This window comes from Callorhinchus milii, unplaced genomic scaffold (genome assembly GCF_018977255.1).
Source record: "Callorhinchus milii isolate IMCB2004 unplaced genomic scaffold, IMCB_Cmil_1.0 Scaffold21, whole genome shotgun sequence".
NCBI lineage: Eukaryota > Metazoa > Chordata > Chondrichthyes > Chimaeriformes > Callorhinchidae > Callorhinchus > Callorhinchus milii.
Window position 1 is genome coordinate 9,006,286 of NW_024704762.1, and position 16,409 is coordinate 9,022,694.

Below are 16,409 nucleotides of genomic sequence, written 5' to 3' on the forward strand. Positions count from 1 at the left end.
TATATTTGATGCAAGTTGCTGTTGGATCATTGAAAGCCCACGTAAATGCCTCGCTAGCAATGCCACGGTTACCCTTCCGTTATGACCCTCATGTTTAGCCGTGCATCGCTTGTGTGCTTGTAGCCGTGCGCGAGTATATTACGTGCTCACATACGTGTGTGAGTGTGTGTGTGTGTATATAAAAGAAAAACACACGTGTCTGGTTTTGGTGCTCGTTGATGCCAAACCTCCCCACCCGCTGGTGTTGGCGTGCGGTTTACCTGGGTCGATGAAAATCCGCCCAGCGCGTTCCTTTGCTGCGAAAGCCACTTCACAACCGGGAGGGCCGAGGCTACATCCCCGAGCAGGGTGTACGTGAGCAGCGAGTATGCCGTCATCTCCACTTCTGCTGAGACAACTGGTCAAGAGAGAGAGAGAGAGAGAGAGGGACAAGAGAGAGAACATTATTGAGGGAACCCAGCAACACAGCCCCTTCAAGCCCAAAGCATTCAGTTCCCCCATTCCCACCTTCGAGTATCTATCCATCAATTTCTCATCGATCACAGTATCGCAAGATCCTAACGTCCACTCGATGGGAATCTCAATTTCACAGCCCATCTGAAGGACGGCACCTCGGACATTGCAGTGCGCTCTCTCTCTCTCAACACTGCGCTGGAACCTCAGCCTGGACTGTGAGCTCAAGTCCCCAAGTGGGGCCTGAACCCACCGTCTTCTGACCCAGCGGCGAGAGAGTGCGATCGACCGAACCAAGCCCCCCCCCGCCCCCGCCCCCACCTCAAAGAATCTGCAGTGACCACCTTACCCGACTGTGAGAGGCCGTCATTGAAGCCCATGAATGTGTCCTCGTCGGTGACTGTGGTACCGGTCAGGCTCCAGTGTGTGAAGCCATCTGTTATTCAAAACACACGAGTTACTCAACTCACGGAGTATCTGCCCCACTGATCAACAGCTCGCAGGACACTCAGCAATCGCGCGATTTAACTTTTAATAATAAATAATAATCATCAGGTCGTTGAGACGTCTCAAAGCGCTTGACAGGTTATATTGTAAAGAGGATTGATTGCATATTTTGTGAGCGATTTAACTTCTCTTTTCCTAGCATTTCTCATTGCTGTGACCTTTCTTTATCGCATTACCAACAACAAACAACCTGTGCTTACACAGCGCCCTCCACGTGGAAGGAGGTGACCGTAAGGCGGAGGATTGAGGGAGAGAGTTCCAAAGCTTCGGGGCATTAAGTGGCTGGGAGCATGGCCGCTGATGGTGGAGCAGAGGGGACCTCCGAGGGACAGGCAGGAGGCCGGAGCCAGCCGAGCGGGGGCAGTGGGTAGTGGAGTAATTAAGCAAGTGATCTCCTGCAGAGTGAGGTCAAGGCTCCACATACCTTGCATGATAGCCATGTTGTTCAGCTTCCTCAGTGCCACTGAAGCATAGGTGCTCCTCAGGAGAGTCAGAGCGTAAGCCGAGAGAGCAGTGGTGTACGGATCATCTGCCGAGTACATGTTTGTCTCCAGGAAATGCTTGGCTTTGGCAACCGCGGCCTTTTCTTCCTAACCGGGCGATTCAATAATACATTCAAATAAATAATCAGCCCGAGGTTCATCATAATAATAATAATAATAATCCTTGCATTCGATACAGCGCCTTATCATGTCCTCGAGACGTCTCAAAACGCTTCACGGGACACATTGTAAATTGAATTGACTGTATATTCTGTGGGCGAAACTTGCTGAGGAGCTTGAGCAGGATAATTAAACCTCTTTCTCCACCCCCTCATCCCAGTGAGAGTCTGGATCCTCTGCACCCCCCCCCTCCCCCCCGACCCTGTAACCCGGTTGTGAGGTGAGAATGTCTGGTGGCAGAGGTCCTTCCTGTTTCCTGACCTCAGCGTGCTTGTCATAGCTTGAGAGCAGAGTAAGTGAGCAGGAAATGCCTCAAGTGCTTGAATTCACTAAATTCTAACAACATTCCTGCTCTCTCCCTGTTAAACACCACAGGGATTCCCCCTGCAGACAGATCACTAACCCCTAAAGCACCTCTTTGCCTTTATAGCTAGTTAGCAGATGAGGCTGACCCCGTCCACAACCTCTTCCTAGTTAGATTTTGTTGGCCCCAAAATGCGATTAACTCTTTCCTCCACTTTCTTCCTGATCGACGAGTTCGCTCGGTCGGGATTAACACTTTTCCTGCTCTTCCTTGGGCTTGGGAAAGCAAGGTCGAACTGTGCAGCGTAGGGCAGGGCACCACAGACAAGACTTACCGCTCGATGAGAATGTTTACATCAAACATGAAACTACACGAGACGCAAAGACTGTTATAATCCAGCGCTGAGAGGTCACACGTATCAAAATCCCAACCACCTGGGACTCCACTAATAAGCTGTGCGATGAGCAGCGCCTGGAGGCGGCTGATTTTGCTCAGCAGTGTGTACTGTACCTCGGAAGTGATGCCCGTCTCAAGCAGAGCAGCGACCACATAGGCTGTCAGAGAGATCTTCCCGTGGATTCCGCCCTGGAGAGAACAATCCCATCGCAATAGCATTAATACCTCGGCAACTTGGGTTTGTACGACGGCCTTCAGGTGGGGGTAGCGTCTCAAGAGATACATCCAGCTAATATATCACATTCACCCCCTTCATAAAGCATAAAACAAATCTCTCTATTGAGAAGCGCATTGTTCCAAGATTGGAGGGTCTTTAACACTCACACTGACTAAACAGCGAGTCCATACTGTTAAGCTAACGCAACTGATAACAAGTCTCCCCACCGAGCAGGTACCTGGATGTCCTTGTTGAGGATTCGTCCCACGGCTGGGAAAGAGCCGTCTTCTTTCTGGTGCTGGATGATCCAGTCTTTGGGTGCCGTCAGCTCCTTGGGGTCGATGTAAATGAACCCGCGCGACTGCGCGAACGACTTCAGGACAAACGCCGTCAGCCTGAAACCAAACAGTGACAAGACAGACAGGAGCCCTGTTAGCTAGAGGCTGGTCTCAGAGATCTAGAGATCACCAGGTTCACACAAAGATAAGGCGTTCCAGCTAACAGTGACAAGTTACCATCAACCCAATCTTTTTTGCTTGGTTACCCAGGTGTCTGACACATGCGGAAACCCATCACTGTGCTTAGAGTATCCAAACCAAAAATTCCATGCATCCCATCCACCAACGCATGGAAATCCCAGAGATAGATTGTTGGAATGGAATGCGCACTCTCTCTTTCTCCCTGGAGGGATGCATCCTGTCTACTTAATTCCGGAAAGTATTAGGCGTAGGCTGGCAAGGTTTGGGGGACCCACTAGTGTGCGTTGGGGTAACTACTGGAGTCCAACCAGCTAAAGCCACGTAACTTGCATTGACAGCACCGATTAAAAAGTTTAAGAAGAGGCGTATGGGGAAAGCAAGGGTATGCGGTAACATCGGGGGAGTGGGTAGTTCTAGTTGGTGGCTCTTTCAAAGAACCTGCACAGGCACGATGGGCCGAATGGCCTCCTTCTGTGCTGAAAGATTCTATGATTCTATGATCGGGACAGTGGGTTAGAAAACAGTCCCTTCCCTTTTGAGGGAAGGGTTCAAATCCAGTCTCTCCCTCTGCCAGCTGCAAGGACTCGAAAATGAAATGAGCTGGGAGTGGGCTCCAGCCAGATGTGAGCCCACTAATTTGGCACACGGACAATTTGGTGCGAGAAACGGAAAAACTTACAATGGTGCAACGATGGGCGTGCTTCCATGCAATGCTGATCTTAAAGACACATGTGGGGTCGAAATTGCACCAGGGTCTAGATTTACTCGGTTTGCTTAGCATTTTTAGAGCATGTCAGATTCTTAACTACAGCCTGAATTTCTCCCAAGTTCTTTTAAGTTTTGCCCACAAAATACACAGTCGAGATGTCTCGAAGACGTACTAAGGCGCAGTATCAAATGCAAGGATTATTATTATTATCATTAAGAGACCACAGAAAACCAACTTCAAAGTTGAGACCGAATTCCACAATTTGCTAAAAATTCTGACCATTCGGAAGTGCTAAGGAAACGAGAGTAAGCCTAGACGAAGGTGGAATGTCTCCCCTATTGCTTAGGAGCAGCGAAGATTCAAGCAGCTTGGCTGTGTATCGGGGAGTGGGGTGGGGTGTGGTGGTGGGGGTGGGGGTGGGGGAGATGACTCTTGATTGAGGAGTGTTTGATGCCGTCACCGAAAAACCCCGAAAAGACAAAGTGTTCCATTTCCCTGCAACAACGCCCCTCGCATAAAATACGTTCGCTGTGGATTTCTGAACTGTTTCCAATCCCCGAATGGGTGAGGCACCATCTGCTGTGACTGCCAAGGAATCCTGGACGCACACACACACACTGCAGTGTCATCTCACACATGAGGCAACTCTACAGCCCACCCCACCCCACCCACCAGCAGCTCAATCACAGGCACGTGTAGATATTACAGAGGGTTATTTTGGGCCCTTCGCCAGGTCTCTGACACATGCGGAAACACATCATACAGACATACAACCCAATTCACATTTACTTAGCGCCTTTCACAGTCGGGAGGATGTCTCAAACATTCGCGGCAAACCAAACTAGCGAAACACTTTGAGACGTCTCGACGGGGCGATGAGACGCCTTGTCAAAGGCGAGGATTGTAATTATGATGATGATTATTGTTATTATTAATAATAATAATCTTTGCATTTAAATGAGATAAGAACACAAGATGACAGGAACAGGAGTAGACCATTCTGCCCCCAAAATTTTATTAGATCACGGCTTATCTGCAGTTTAATCCCATTTCCTGGCCCTTCATCACATCCCTTGAAATATTTAAATTGACCAGACATTCAGAACCTTTTGAGGTGGGGGGGGGAGGGGGGGTGGGGGAGCAAATTCCACGTTTCCACAACCCTTTGTGTTGAAGAAATGCTTTCTGATTCACTCTTAATTGGGTTGGCTTTAATTTTAAGATGAATTCCACGAACAGAGGGGAGTGCAGTGTGGGGGGCGGGGGGGGGGGGGGGGGGGGGGAGCAGGAGTGGGGGGGGGAGGGGGGAAAGCATCTCTCTCCATCTATCTTATCAAATCATTTTAAACACCTCAATCAGATCACCCCTTCGACCCCTCTCAGCTCAGGGGAATATAAACCCACATTTGCTAATGACTTAAGTTTCCTTTCCTCGAATCATCCTGCCGAGTGAGCAAACACCTCGCGGACTGAAACCATTCTGATATCTCGTGTGAAACAAACCCACCCGATCGTTCTTATGCCAATATAAGTTCACGGTGCCTTTTTTTGGGGGGCCGATAAAAAAAAAACCACTTGTTTACCAAAAAAAAAATCACAACAACAAAAAAAAAAGGAGGCGTCCAGACATAAATGTTGAAACTTTTGCAAAACCGAGGCAGTATTTTAAACTCTCTCGGGCTTCGAAACCTATTAGACAAACCATGGCTAATGACCCCAGGGTCTGTTCAGCACGATGCCATCTCCACCAGGCTGAAGGGCTTGCTTTCTCAACCACTTAATCAAGCTATTATTACATCTGCCAGTGAGACCGGTCAGGCAGTTAGCAAACAAACTACGGTGAATTTTTCGAGTGTTAAGTAACAGTCTGTCACAACCTTTTTCACTGAGAGGGATTGAAATACGCCAGGCATCACACAAAGGGGGAGCTGCCATTTCGCAATGATTTAGTGCGGTATATATATTTTTTTAACATGAACACGGACAGTCCCAGAGGCAAAAAAAAAAGGGCCATTGGTTTTGGGGGTCGAGAGCACGACTGTATTTTTCTCGCTTGCATCTGTTTTTTGTGTGGTTGTTTTTATGATTTGTTGCAGTTTGATTCCAATTTAATGAGTATTCCAGTTTAGCAAATGTTTTCTTCCACAGAATAAATTCTGGAACACTTTTTATTAATCCCTGTAAACAACTGCGTTATTCCCCCAGCGAGGTCTTGTTTTGTTTTGTAGACTTGGCCGACGAATTTATTGCTCAGGTGACGCATAGCTCCCTCCCCCCAATCCGTTTCGCTCACAAAATGCACAGTCAATCCGCTTTTAACAAATATTCTGTGAAGCGCTTTGAGACGTCTCAATGACGTGATAAGGCGCTAAATCATATGCGAGGATTATTGTTATTATTTATTATACGCTTTCCTGCAACACATTCTCCTCGCTAAGGGGAAAGAGCGGAGAACTGGGATTGGGATCGATGGCTTCATTCAAGGAGTGAAGGGTGGCATCAATACAATGGGTTGAATGGCCTTTTGTCATATCAAGGGTTTTCTTTGGTTGTGTGTTGGTAGCAATTATACACTGAGGGAGAGAGGGGGAGAGAGAGGGAGAGAGATCCGAAGAACGTTTGGAATTTTCAGGAATGGAGAAAGAACAGTACCCAACACCAAATTCACCTTTAAACTCCCCCCTCCACTCGCCCCCACCAGTACTGGAGATTGCTGAGTTCCCACTTGTATCAGGCTCCAGCACTGTCAAGCGCTCTTTGACACTGCCCTGCACGAAGAGCGCTATGTAAATGCAAGTTGTTGTTGTTGTTCGAGTGGACGTCAAAGATCCCGTTGCCTTGTTGGACCTCTCTAGGTGTCCTGGCCAACAATCCACCCAATTAATTGCTCATTTACATTCCGCTGCACCGATGTTGGCTGCTGTGCTTGTTGCCTCCAAAACCCCAGTCACCACACTTGACAGCAATTAGCTATGGCGCGCCTTGAGATGTTATGGGCGCAAATCTATCTCGAACGCAAAGACTAACTGAGTGCCTGCCACACCTGGCCTGGGACCCAACAGGAATGGAACCAAGTCCCGCACAAAACGCCCGGTTTCACTGATTCCTCCTTTTCTTGTTTTTGACCAAACTCCTCAGTGAAAAGCAAAGGGCGGGTTGAGATGCACGAGGCTTGCGTTTTCGTTAAGCTTTTGCCTTAAACGAAAAAAAATACCCAAGGCTTCCGCCAACATCGTGAACCTATCTTAAGTAACGTTTACCTTTTCTTGGCAGAAAAAAAAGAACAAACAAAACTTCGATTGGGGCTTAAACTGCCTGACTTTATCCGAACCATTACTCACTGTCCCGTCGTGGGTGGGGATGAAAGACTGACGTGAGATCCAGTAGATGGATTTGGTAGAGGGTGGAGAGTGTGGAGGGAAAGCAGCCTGAGAGTGTAGACCTTTTCCCAGGAGCCAAAGGGCTTCGGATTTGGTGATTGTATCACTGATTTCCTTTCAATTAATTACCCCCACTCACCCACACCCCCACGCACACTCCCCTCTTTTATTTATAAACTCTGTGAGCTGTCGGAGTTGGACACCTTCCAGTGAATTAAGCCCATAGATGTCCCCAGGGTTGGCAGTGGGCAGGAACATCCTACAACAGAAGCCAGAAGGCAATTCTCCGAAGTGCAGATTAATCACTGCTGGTGGAGGCAGGGGCTGGGATTATGCAGGACTATGTATCGGGATTTAAAGGTTAAAGAAGATTAACAGCTCCAGGTTTACAGTATAATTTTGATGTACAATTCAAAGGAACACTCACTAGCTGTTTACTAGTGTTGGCTGGACTCAGTTTCATCGAACTCCCACAGACTGTGGGTTCAAACCCCACCCCCCCACCCCCCATGTCAGTACCTGGGCTCACAGTCCAGTCAGACGCTCCAATGCATAGGGACATAGGAAACAGGAGTAGGCCACTCAGCCCCTCAAGCCTGTTCCGCCATTCTGCAGCACGGGTGGACGTTAAAGATCCCCGTGAGATGAATCTAAAAGGTTTCTCCCGGCGTCCTGGCCAACGATCCACCAACTAAAACCGGTCATTCACCTGACGGCTGAGGGACACTGCTGTGTGCAAAATACCTGCGTGGTTGTCTACAAAAAAGTAATTGATTACTGTAAAATGCTTGAGATTTCAGTGCACAAGGCACGATAAAAAATTAAAGAGTTCTAGCTTCGCACTAGATGTCAGCTGGTTTCTTAGTCTCAAAGAGAAGGGATAAGTGTCTTCCCCTTGAGACTCCTCAGTGACTTGTTCCACCCATACAGTAGGGATTTTTTTCCGAAAGGTCTACACTCTCGGGCTGCCTTTGCTCCACACTCTCCGCCCTCTACCAAAATCCATCCACGCAAACTTACAAGCAGTTACTGTTCCTGCCAAGTAATGTGAAGTGTTAGGTGGTTGTTTTAGAAACAAAAATTCCAAGCACTTCAACACCTCTCAGCAGTGCTCCCACTGGGCCCCCGAAACGCTAACAAACAGGATTCAGACACTTTCCACAAATATAATGAGGGGGAATGTAAGGCCGGTTTGTGGTGGGAGAACCCTGGTTACCTGGTGATTCCGGATTCCGAGGGCAATTCCCGCCCACGCAATGGCTGCTGCCCTCTGAGAGGGCTGAGCAAGGGATTCCCCTTCCGTTAGGAAAGGATTCAAGTGCGGATCCCAACAACAACAACTTGCATTCATATAGCTTCCTTCACGTTGGGGATAAAGTCTCGGAGCACTTAACCCCGTGCACCGTCCAGTCCCCTCAAGTCTTAACCGCCTGTTGACTGGGATGTAATATAATAATAATCCTTGCGTTTGATAGAGCGCCTTATCACATTTGTTGAGTCATCGCAAAGAGCTTCACAGAATGCACTGTGAAACGAAGTGACTGTGTATTTTGTGGGCAATGTAATTGAAGTACAGAGGGAGCTCAACGGGGGAAGAGACATTCCAACCCATCGTTAGACTACAATATTTTCTTAACGTTTGAAAACATCCACCTGAACAGGCAGTTGGGACTTTGGTTTAACGTCGCATCCGCAGGGGCTGCACAATCAGATGCTCCCTCAAAACTGTATTGGAATGTCAGCCTAGACTGTGAGTTCAAAGACCCCAAACAGGGCTTGAACCCACAACCTTCTGGTTCGGACTTTTGACTATGAATTTCCCCCCACCGTTGGTGCTTAAGAGAGTCTGAATAAATTCACCCACCACATGCTCCCAGAGGAATCCCTCTCACCGAATGCACTGTAGGAACCATCCTGTTTCTTGTAGGTCAGCTGACGTTGATAGCCTGCAAGTGGAGACAATTCAGAGAGGAAACGGTCAACGCTTTGCCTGGTCGGATCCCGAGGGTTTCGGCCCATTTGATCTCATCCGCCCATCCCCCCCCCACCCCTGCATCTTTTCAACTAGAGCACACACAGTCCTGGACCGAGTGACCAGATTATTTAATTATTATTTATGAAGGGATTACTACCCTCGAAGCGCGATCCGCCAATCGACTAACAACCGTGTTCCTCCTAACTGCTAGATAAACAGAGGTGTGAAGAGTAAGGAAACTTGCTCTGCCTGGGAATCGAACCCGGGTCCTCTCACTTATGAGTGCTCTAACGACTCAGCTACGTAAATCCCTGGTAAGAGGGGCTAGGGGATGGACTGGGTGGACGGACTGGGGTAGGGAGGGTGGAGGACACACATTTTGACTACATGGTTAACGACCTACCTTGTACGAGGTAATCTGTGGCCTCGCTCTCCACCTCGGCGCACAGCTGTTTGGTTTTCTGAAGATACTTCAGCACGAAGACGTTGGGGGCGAAATGGATCATGTTCTGCTCCCCACAACCGAACGGGAGCCGCAGGAGGTTGTCCAGGTTATTCAGTGTGGGCCCCATCACATCCCCTGGCCGAGGGGGGAAGAGAGAGACACAGCGTGAGATAACTGGAGGTCATCAAACACAGCGGGAGACAAGCCTTTGAAGGAAGCTGAGACACTTGCCTAAAAACAATTTCCTAAAACATTTAACTTCATCACTCACTGTTGACTGAGTTTCACCAGGATACTGACATCCACATTCCTCCATAGCCAAAGTTCAGGGGCCTGAAATTCCACCTAGTCTTAACCTGGGAGATCATTTTGACTTCAAATTTAAGACCGTTCATGCACAATTCATAGAATCTTACAGCACAGAAGGAGGCCATTCGGCCCATCATGCCTGTGCCCGACCATTTGAAAGAGCTACCAACTAGTTCCACTCCACCGCTCTTACCCCACAGACCTGCAATTTTTTTTCTTTTTAAGTACCTATCCTTTTGAAAGCTACGATCAAATGTTCTTTGAACTGTTGAAAATCCTTAAATCCAGTCTTATTTGGAGGATACCCACCTCCCAAATTAATAACAATAACAATAACGATCCTTGCATTTGATGTAGCGCATTCTCATGTCTTCGAGATGTCGCAAAGCGCTTCACAGAATATACTGTAAAGAGAATTGACTGGATATGTTGTGGGCGAAATTCAGGCAGAATTTCATTTAAGAATTTTAAAGCAATTCTGCAAAATCCAAACAACATAGGAACATAATAATTTGATGGGGGAAAGAAGACCAACGTCCATCCAGTTCGCTTTCCACCATCCTGGCAGTCGCGTCCCAAACTATATACTGCACCCCGAGATATCATTTCCTAACAGAAATACGTCTTGTTTGTTCTTGAAACAAACGACACTTGCTGCTTCCGCCTAAATTTTAAAAAAAACAGTCTCAAGGGCTAAAACTAGGTGGAATTTTGTGCCCCTGGTTTCCATGGCAACGGGCGCTCAGATCAGTACCTATCATGGAGGCCGTGGCCTTTTCCGAGCCGGGGACCACATTGTGGGGAACACCCAGGGTGAAGGCCTCGTTGTGGTTTTCGTCCGATTCCTCTTTCCTCCAGATCTTAAACTCCCCCATCGAGCCCCAGCCCGTAGAGAAGCCAATGTATTTGACCTCTGGCAACGCGGCGTTGACCCACTGCACAATCAGGGACTCGTTCGAAGGCACCGCTCCATGGCCAACCTGAGAGGAGACAACAAGGTCAGATCTCACCCTTCACTGCATTGGGAATCAATGGGCCCTTCACTGAGACCACAGTTACAGCACCTGCTAAGCAGACAGGCCAAAGCCCGAACAGGTATAATGGTCCCAACTGGACAAGGAATTGGGAACTCGCCAAACAGTGTTCAACAACAACAAATTACATTTACGTTTATGTCCGGAGGATGTCCCAAGGCGCTGGACAGTCAAGGATGGGATCGAGAGGGGTGGAGGGCAGGGAGCGTGGTGCGGGGAGGATAGGAGGGTGGAAAGGGAGGGTGGTTTTAGCCTTGAATTCCCAGCAGTTATCTCAACGCACACTCTGGGTACCGTCTGAATACAAGTTGTTATTGTTGCTGCTGCTGCACAGATGGAGGCAATATCTCACCTGGACCACGCCGTTCCTCCAACGGATCCAGAAGTTGCGGAACTCGTCCCAGGAGAGGATGTGAGGGCTGTTGGCGGTGGCCACGGGTTCGCCCATCTTACTGACGGCCACCCACGTCCTGGTGTTCTGCCGGCCCCCGACCACGATCTCGATCATCTCCACGGTGTCGTGGGGTCCGGCGGACAGGGCAAAATGAGCGTCGTTGTGGGCTTTGACTGCCACGTTGAAGTGGGTCATCCTCCCGGGCTTCTGTACATACTGATACTCGTACTTGTTGGGAGTCGAGATGTGGATCTTCTCTGATGGGAACAAACAGAAGCCGGACACACAAGTGAGACCAGGAGTCGTAGGAACAGGAGGAGACCACTCAGCCCTTCGAGCCAGTTCTGCCATTCTATTAGATCTGCACCTCAACTCCAATCACCCACCTTTGCCCCACATCCCTGATACCCTTGAAAACGTAACAAAAACATATCCACCTCAGTCTTGAAAATTTGTGTCATGTCACCAACTGACAACACAGTAACTCCCCCACCCCCAACACCCCCTCCAACCCACCCGATGGAATTCCACCCGATCTTAGGCTTCAAGACCATTTGGTCCTTCACATTAAAAAAAACTGTAAACATGTTAAAGCCTGAATCGCATGGCACACAGAATCCAATATCAATAACACTACTGAAAAATGGGATAACAATCAGTTAATAAAATACGTACCATTGGGACAGAAGAAAACACTGTATGTGTATTCCCTGGGCAGTCCTTCAGCCTGTATGATACAGAGCGAGAGAGAGAGAAATGAAAGAGGAGAGGAAAACTGAGTTCAGTTGCAAACGTCCCTCTATAGTAATACAGGCTAAGACTGGTTGGAATTTGGGAACTCTGGACAGTGGAGCTCAAGGTGCTATTTTGCTCCGAATTCAGTCTCTTTACACCCAATCATTCCCTTCAACCTATTGCTACGTGCTGAGCACATGAAGATCATTAACTAGTCCTATTGGAGATCACTTAATAATAATCCTTACATTTGACATAGCGCCTGATCACGTCGTTGAGACGTCTCAAAGCTCTTCACAGGATATACTGTAAAGTGAACTGACTGTATTTTGTGGGTGAAACACAGCAGCCAATTGCTCACAGTAGTGTCCCACAGACATTGAGTAACCAATTTTTTTCACCTCCACGAGGACGCTTCTCCTGACGTAATCCATTCCCGTCGGGATCCTCTTGTCCATGTAGCCCTCGTCCAGGTACTTGCCGTTCTTCAGTGCCTGTAACCCTTCCTCACAACAGTTTGTTTCACTGTAAGCAAACGCTTTGGCTGTGAACGTGAAGAAACAGGATTGTAAAACGCACTCCACCGTTCCCGTAAACCACCAGACCCTTCCTCGCCCACCCTCACGCTTACAGGTCACGCAGGGCAGCGTCCGAGAGCGCTCGACAGTGGCGGAGCACAACCCTGAGCAGGGGAGAGGCGGGGGGGGAGGTGACCGTAGGCACGGCCGAAGAGGAAGGTCTTCAGGCGCGATCTGAAGAGAGGGAAGGATAGGACAAACCGGAGGGATTGAGGGAGAGAGTTCGAGAGTTTCGGGGCGTAGTGGCTGAAAGCTCGGACACAGATGGTGGAACTAAGGGCACGAGAAGAAGGAAAAAAACATGAGGAAAGCGAAGCAGTGTAGGGCAACTGAAGCCGTTCCCCTGATACCTGTGATGTTTCCAAGACCCAGTTCACTGAAGGACAGGACAATGGAGGTTGGCTTTGCTTCCTCGGAGTTGAGGCACATTTTTCTCGTCAGGTGCCGTTTCCCCGGGTGGCCGATAAACTTGATTCCCTTGGGGACTGTGATCTTAACATGAACCTGCAATACGTGGGGCAGAGATCAGCACATGTTAAAACTCTCAGAAAGCGTTCAAACCCAACTGAAACCGACCACCGATGGTAGAAGCAACCAAGTCCTTAAATGTAAGGACAATTACTAGCAAATAACACCCCCCACCCGCCCACCACACACACACACACACCGGGACATGCTCTGTGCAGTTTGCCCCTATACCCCTAACCCTAAACCCAATCAGATAAGCTCCGTCACACTCATGGATGGATGTACCTCAGCGCAGGAAGCCAGGTAGTTGTAGACGGTCAGTGGAATCTTGGTTTGCTCCCCGCGAATCACAAAGTACGGCAACGTGAAGTCGACAAAGAAAGGCTTGAAGGTTCGCAGCTCGGTGGGCTTGGCCAGCCCCAGGCCTCTCTCCTGGGACAGGCCGACGGCCTCAGTCACCCAAGTTGTGATGGAGTCCGGGACCTCCACCTGCAGCTGAGCTTCACCTGTGGCATCACTGTCAACAGGGAGCGAGGACAAAGGTTAGGGAGTGTTCAAATGGTTTCAAAACCCGTATCGTTTCAGCCCCTTTAACGACAACAAATTACACTTGTAGAGTGCCTTTCACATCAGGAGGACGTCCCAAGGCGCTGAGCTCCCCCTAGGCAAAGCGTACGAGAACACACTGAGCTCCAAGCTGCCAAAGCTACGGGTTCAAGTCCCACGTCGGGGGACTTGACCTCACGGTCTAGGCTGATGTTCCGGTGGGAAGCACTGCGTTTACATTGTTGGGAGGCGCCGTATTTGGATGAAATGTTTACCGAGGACCGGTCATTAAGAGATTCCGCGACGCTATCACTTTGTGGCTATTTGTGGGACCTTGCAGTGGGCAAACCACCTTCCGTGTTTGCCTACAAAAACAATCAGCAACTAGACTTGACAGTAATTAGCTGTTAAAAAGCTCCGAGGCTATGACTTGTAGGTGCCTTAGGACATTTCAGGCGAGGCTTTTTATTGTTGTTGTTATTATTTATACCTGAGGCTCCTGTGTGATGGGCCAAGTTTAAACAGACCTTGAGTGAAATACACAAAGCCTCTCTGTAAAGATGTTTCATGGTGTGCCAACGTAACTCGACTGCAAGTGCATGACACGTGCAGCCTTGGGAGTCAGACACACACAGTTATTCACAAGGCTTTTTCTTTGATCAACGACCTCCGATTGGAGCTGGAATGCAAGCGGGAAACAGACGCAGCGCAAGAGAGAACTTTGGCAAGAACGTGGCTGACAGGTCCGCTAATTAAGTGTGGCACGGTGGGGGGAAGGTGGTGTGGGGGCTTTAAGCACTGGTACATTCAGCCGGGCAACGCAGAGTAACAGAATGTCCTCACTTAATCCCCCGGTTACTGGCCTGCAGAGGCTCCCAGCCCCGGCCACACTCCAGCGCAGTACTTGAAACAGGGCGATTTGCACCTCGCAAGTGGTCAGCTAGTTTTCCTTTGGCAGCAACAATCCTTTCCAATTCACACATGAGAGCACTTAGTCCTTTCTGGGCCCAGGGCCAAGGTATGCAATAATTGTAACCATTAGAAGGCCTCGCTGCAATGTGTTAAGTGATTTTAAAACAATTTCCGTGCGTTCCTTTTGGAAGAGAGAAAAACAAATTAAGCGCAATATTGCCCTGTCGTGTTTTACAGTTTGAGTTGGTTGTCGACCACGCCAAACCCAGCAATGAGGTCCGAGTGAGCTACAAGCATGAAGAGCGGTCATTCAGATTATTTTCTCAGCTGGTACCACTCTCTCTCTCTCTCTCTCTCTCGCTCGTCTCCGAGTCAGAAGGCTGCAGGTTCGAGCCCGACATCGGGACTTTGAGCTACATTCCATCGCGACACTCTGGTGGAGGGAGGGAGGGAGGGAGGATGGGTGGGTCGCATTGTCGAAGTGCCGTCCTTCTGAGCGAAACGTTAAACCAAACCTGGTCAAGGTTAATAATAAAAAAAAGAGAAGGGAGTTTCTCTCGGGTCCTCACTCAACCATTCTCCAGCTAAACGCATTGTTCAATTCATGTCCTGCTCCTGGGACATTGCCGGAAGGGGCAGTAATGATCTGGATTGTAGGTACACATGCATTAATACAGGCAATTAAAAGTCAAAACCCATCAGCAGCTCCGTAAAGAGCATCCGTGTCAGCGTCGCTGTGTGGACCATGTACTTACCACTCGATTCTACATCAAACTCAATGCAATGGAACATGGGATGGTGCTCGGATCTGTATCTCTAGGAAATGGGCAACCAATCCACTGTCCTACTGACTGGGGATGGGTTTGGGTCAGCACAATCACCATTGGGTTCAATACCAGTTGTGAACCATATACATATATATATACATAATATATATAGACCTTATGTTGCTGGTCCCTACCTGATGTTGAGGCAATGCCAGATCCAGGTTTCGGGGAAAAACGTTCTCTTCCTCTTCTCGGCTCTGTGACAAGAGAGGAGTCAGCGATGAGTGTGCGACAATGACAATCGACACTAAGCCGCCATCGCCTCGCATCCGGGGTCTTATTTGCGACCGGGTGAAGGAGTGACGTACGGCAGGGTGAGTGTGCACGCGTGTGTGTTTTTTTTTTACTTACCTCGGCACGATGCGGGAATGCATAGCGGCCACCAGAGTCCCCGTGTGCGGCTGGAAAGCCGGCACTGCCTCGTCCGTGTACATGCCCCCGTTCTGCCGGTGATTCAGGCTCACCATGTCGGTCATCACCACTAGTCCCGTCTCCTAAACAGCCCGGGGGTGCGGGTGGGGTGTGGGGGGGGGGCAGAGCAGAGACACATTAGGAGGACGGGCAGGAGGACGGGGAGCGAGCTGTGCGTGTGGAACGGATGTCTGTCGGTCCTGCTTCGCAATTTCGGTTTCCGCAAACGGTGGCTTACCGTGAAGGCGAAGCGAGCGTCCTTGGTGATGTCCCAATGCCAGGGGAAAACCGAGGAACGGCGGCGTCGCCGAGAGGAAAGCCCCGGCCACCAGAAGTGCCCGTCCTCCTTGGGGATGCCAAAGGCGTCCGACACGTCGTAATCCGCCAACTCCTGGAAGATCTGCGCAGCACCACGAAGGGTTAACGAGCGTCACTTTGCGCCTCCCCTGAAACTGCCTTTAGAGGAACCCTGAACGAGTGCCCTCTTGTTCTGCTGCCTTATTATTAACAATAATAATAATAATAATATCCTTGCATTTGATGTAGCGCCTCATCATGTCGCTGAGATGTCTCAAAGCGCTTCGCAGGATACACTAGAAAGTGGAGTGACTGTGTGTATTTTGTGGGCGAGACGCGGCAGCCAATTGCGCTCAGCAGTCGGGGAGCGA

At 49.3% G+C, this 16,409-nt stretch overlaps 1 protein-coding gene across 1 annotated transcript in view; it reads right to left on the minus strand.

The window, feature by feature from the left end:
- cpamd8 (C3 and PZP like alpha-2-macroglobulin domain containing 8) overlaps positions 1–16,409 on the minus strand; it is a 45,546-nt gene that overhangs the window by 12,993 nt on the left and 16,144 nt on the right. Inside the window, exons 17-32 of the mRNA XM_042342696.1 lie at positions 15,980–16,141; positions 15,682–15,824; positions 15,465–15,527; positions 13,331–13,562; positions 12,928–13,081; positions 12,401–12,543; positions 11,940–11,991; positions 11,223–11,521; positions 10,591–10,816; positions 9,486–9,662; positions 8,972–9,053; positions 2,778–2,934; positions 2,437–2,511; positions 1,385–1,550; positions 803–889; positions 261–397 (exon numbers count right to left, since the gene is read on the minus strand). Of these exons, the coding sequence (XP_042198630.1) occupies positions 261–397; positions 803–889; positions 1,385–1,550; positions 2,437–2,511; positions 2,778–2,934; positions 8,972–9,053; positions 9,486–9,662; positions 10,591–10,816; positions 11,223–11,521; positions 11,940–11,991; positions 12,401–12,543; positions 12,928–13,081; positions 13,331–13,562; positions 15,465–15,527; positions 15,682–15,824; positions 15,980–16,141 (2,355 nt within the window). The remainder of the gene's footprint in view (positions 1–260; positions 398–802; positions 890–1,384; positions 1,551–2,436; positions 2,512–2,777; positions 2,935–8,971; positions 9,054–9,485; positions 9,663–10,590; positions 10,817–11,222; positions 11,522–11,939; positions 11,992–12,400; positions 12,544–12,927; positions 13,082–13,330; positions 13,563–15,464; positions 15,528–15,681; positions 15,825–15,979; positions 16,142–16,409) is intronic.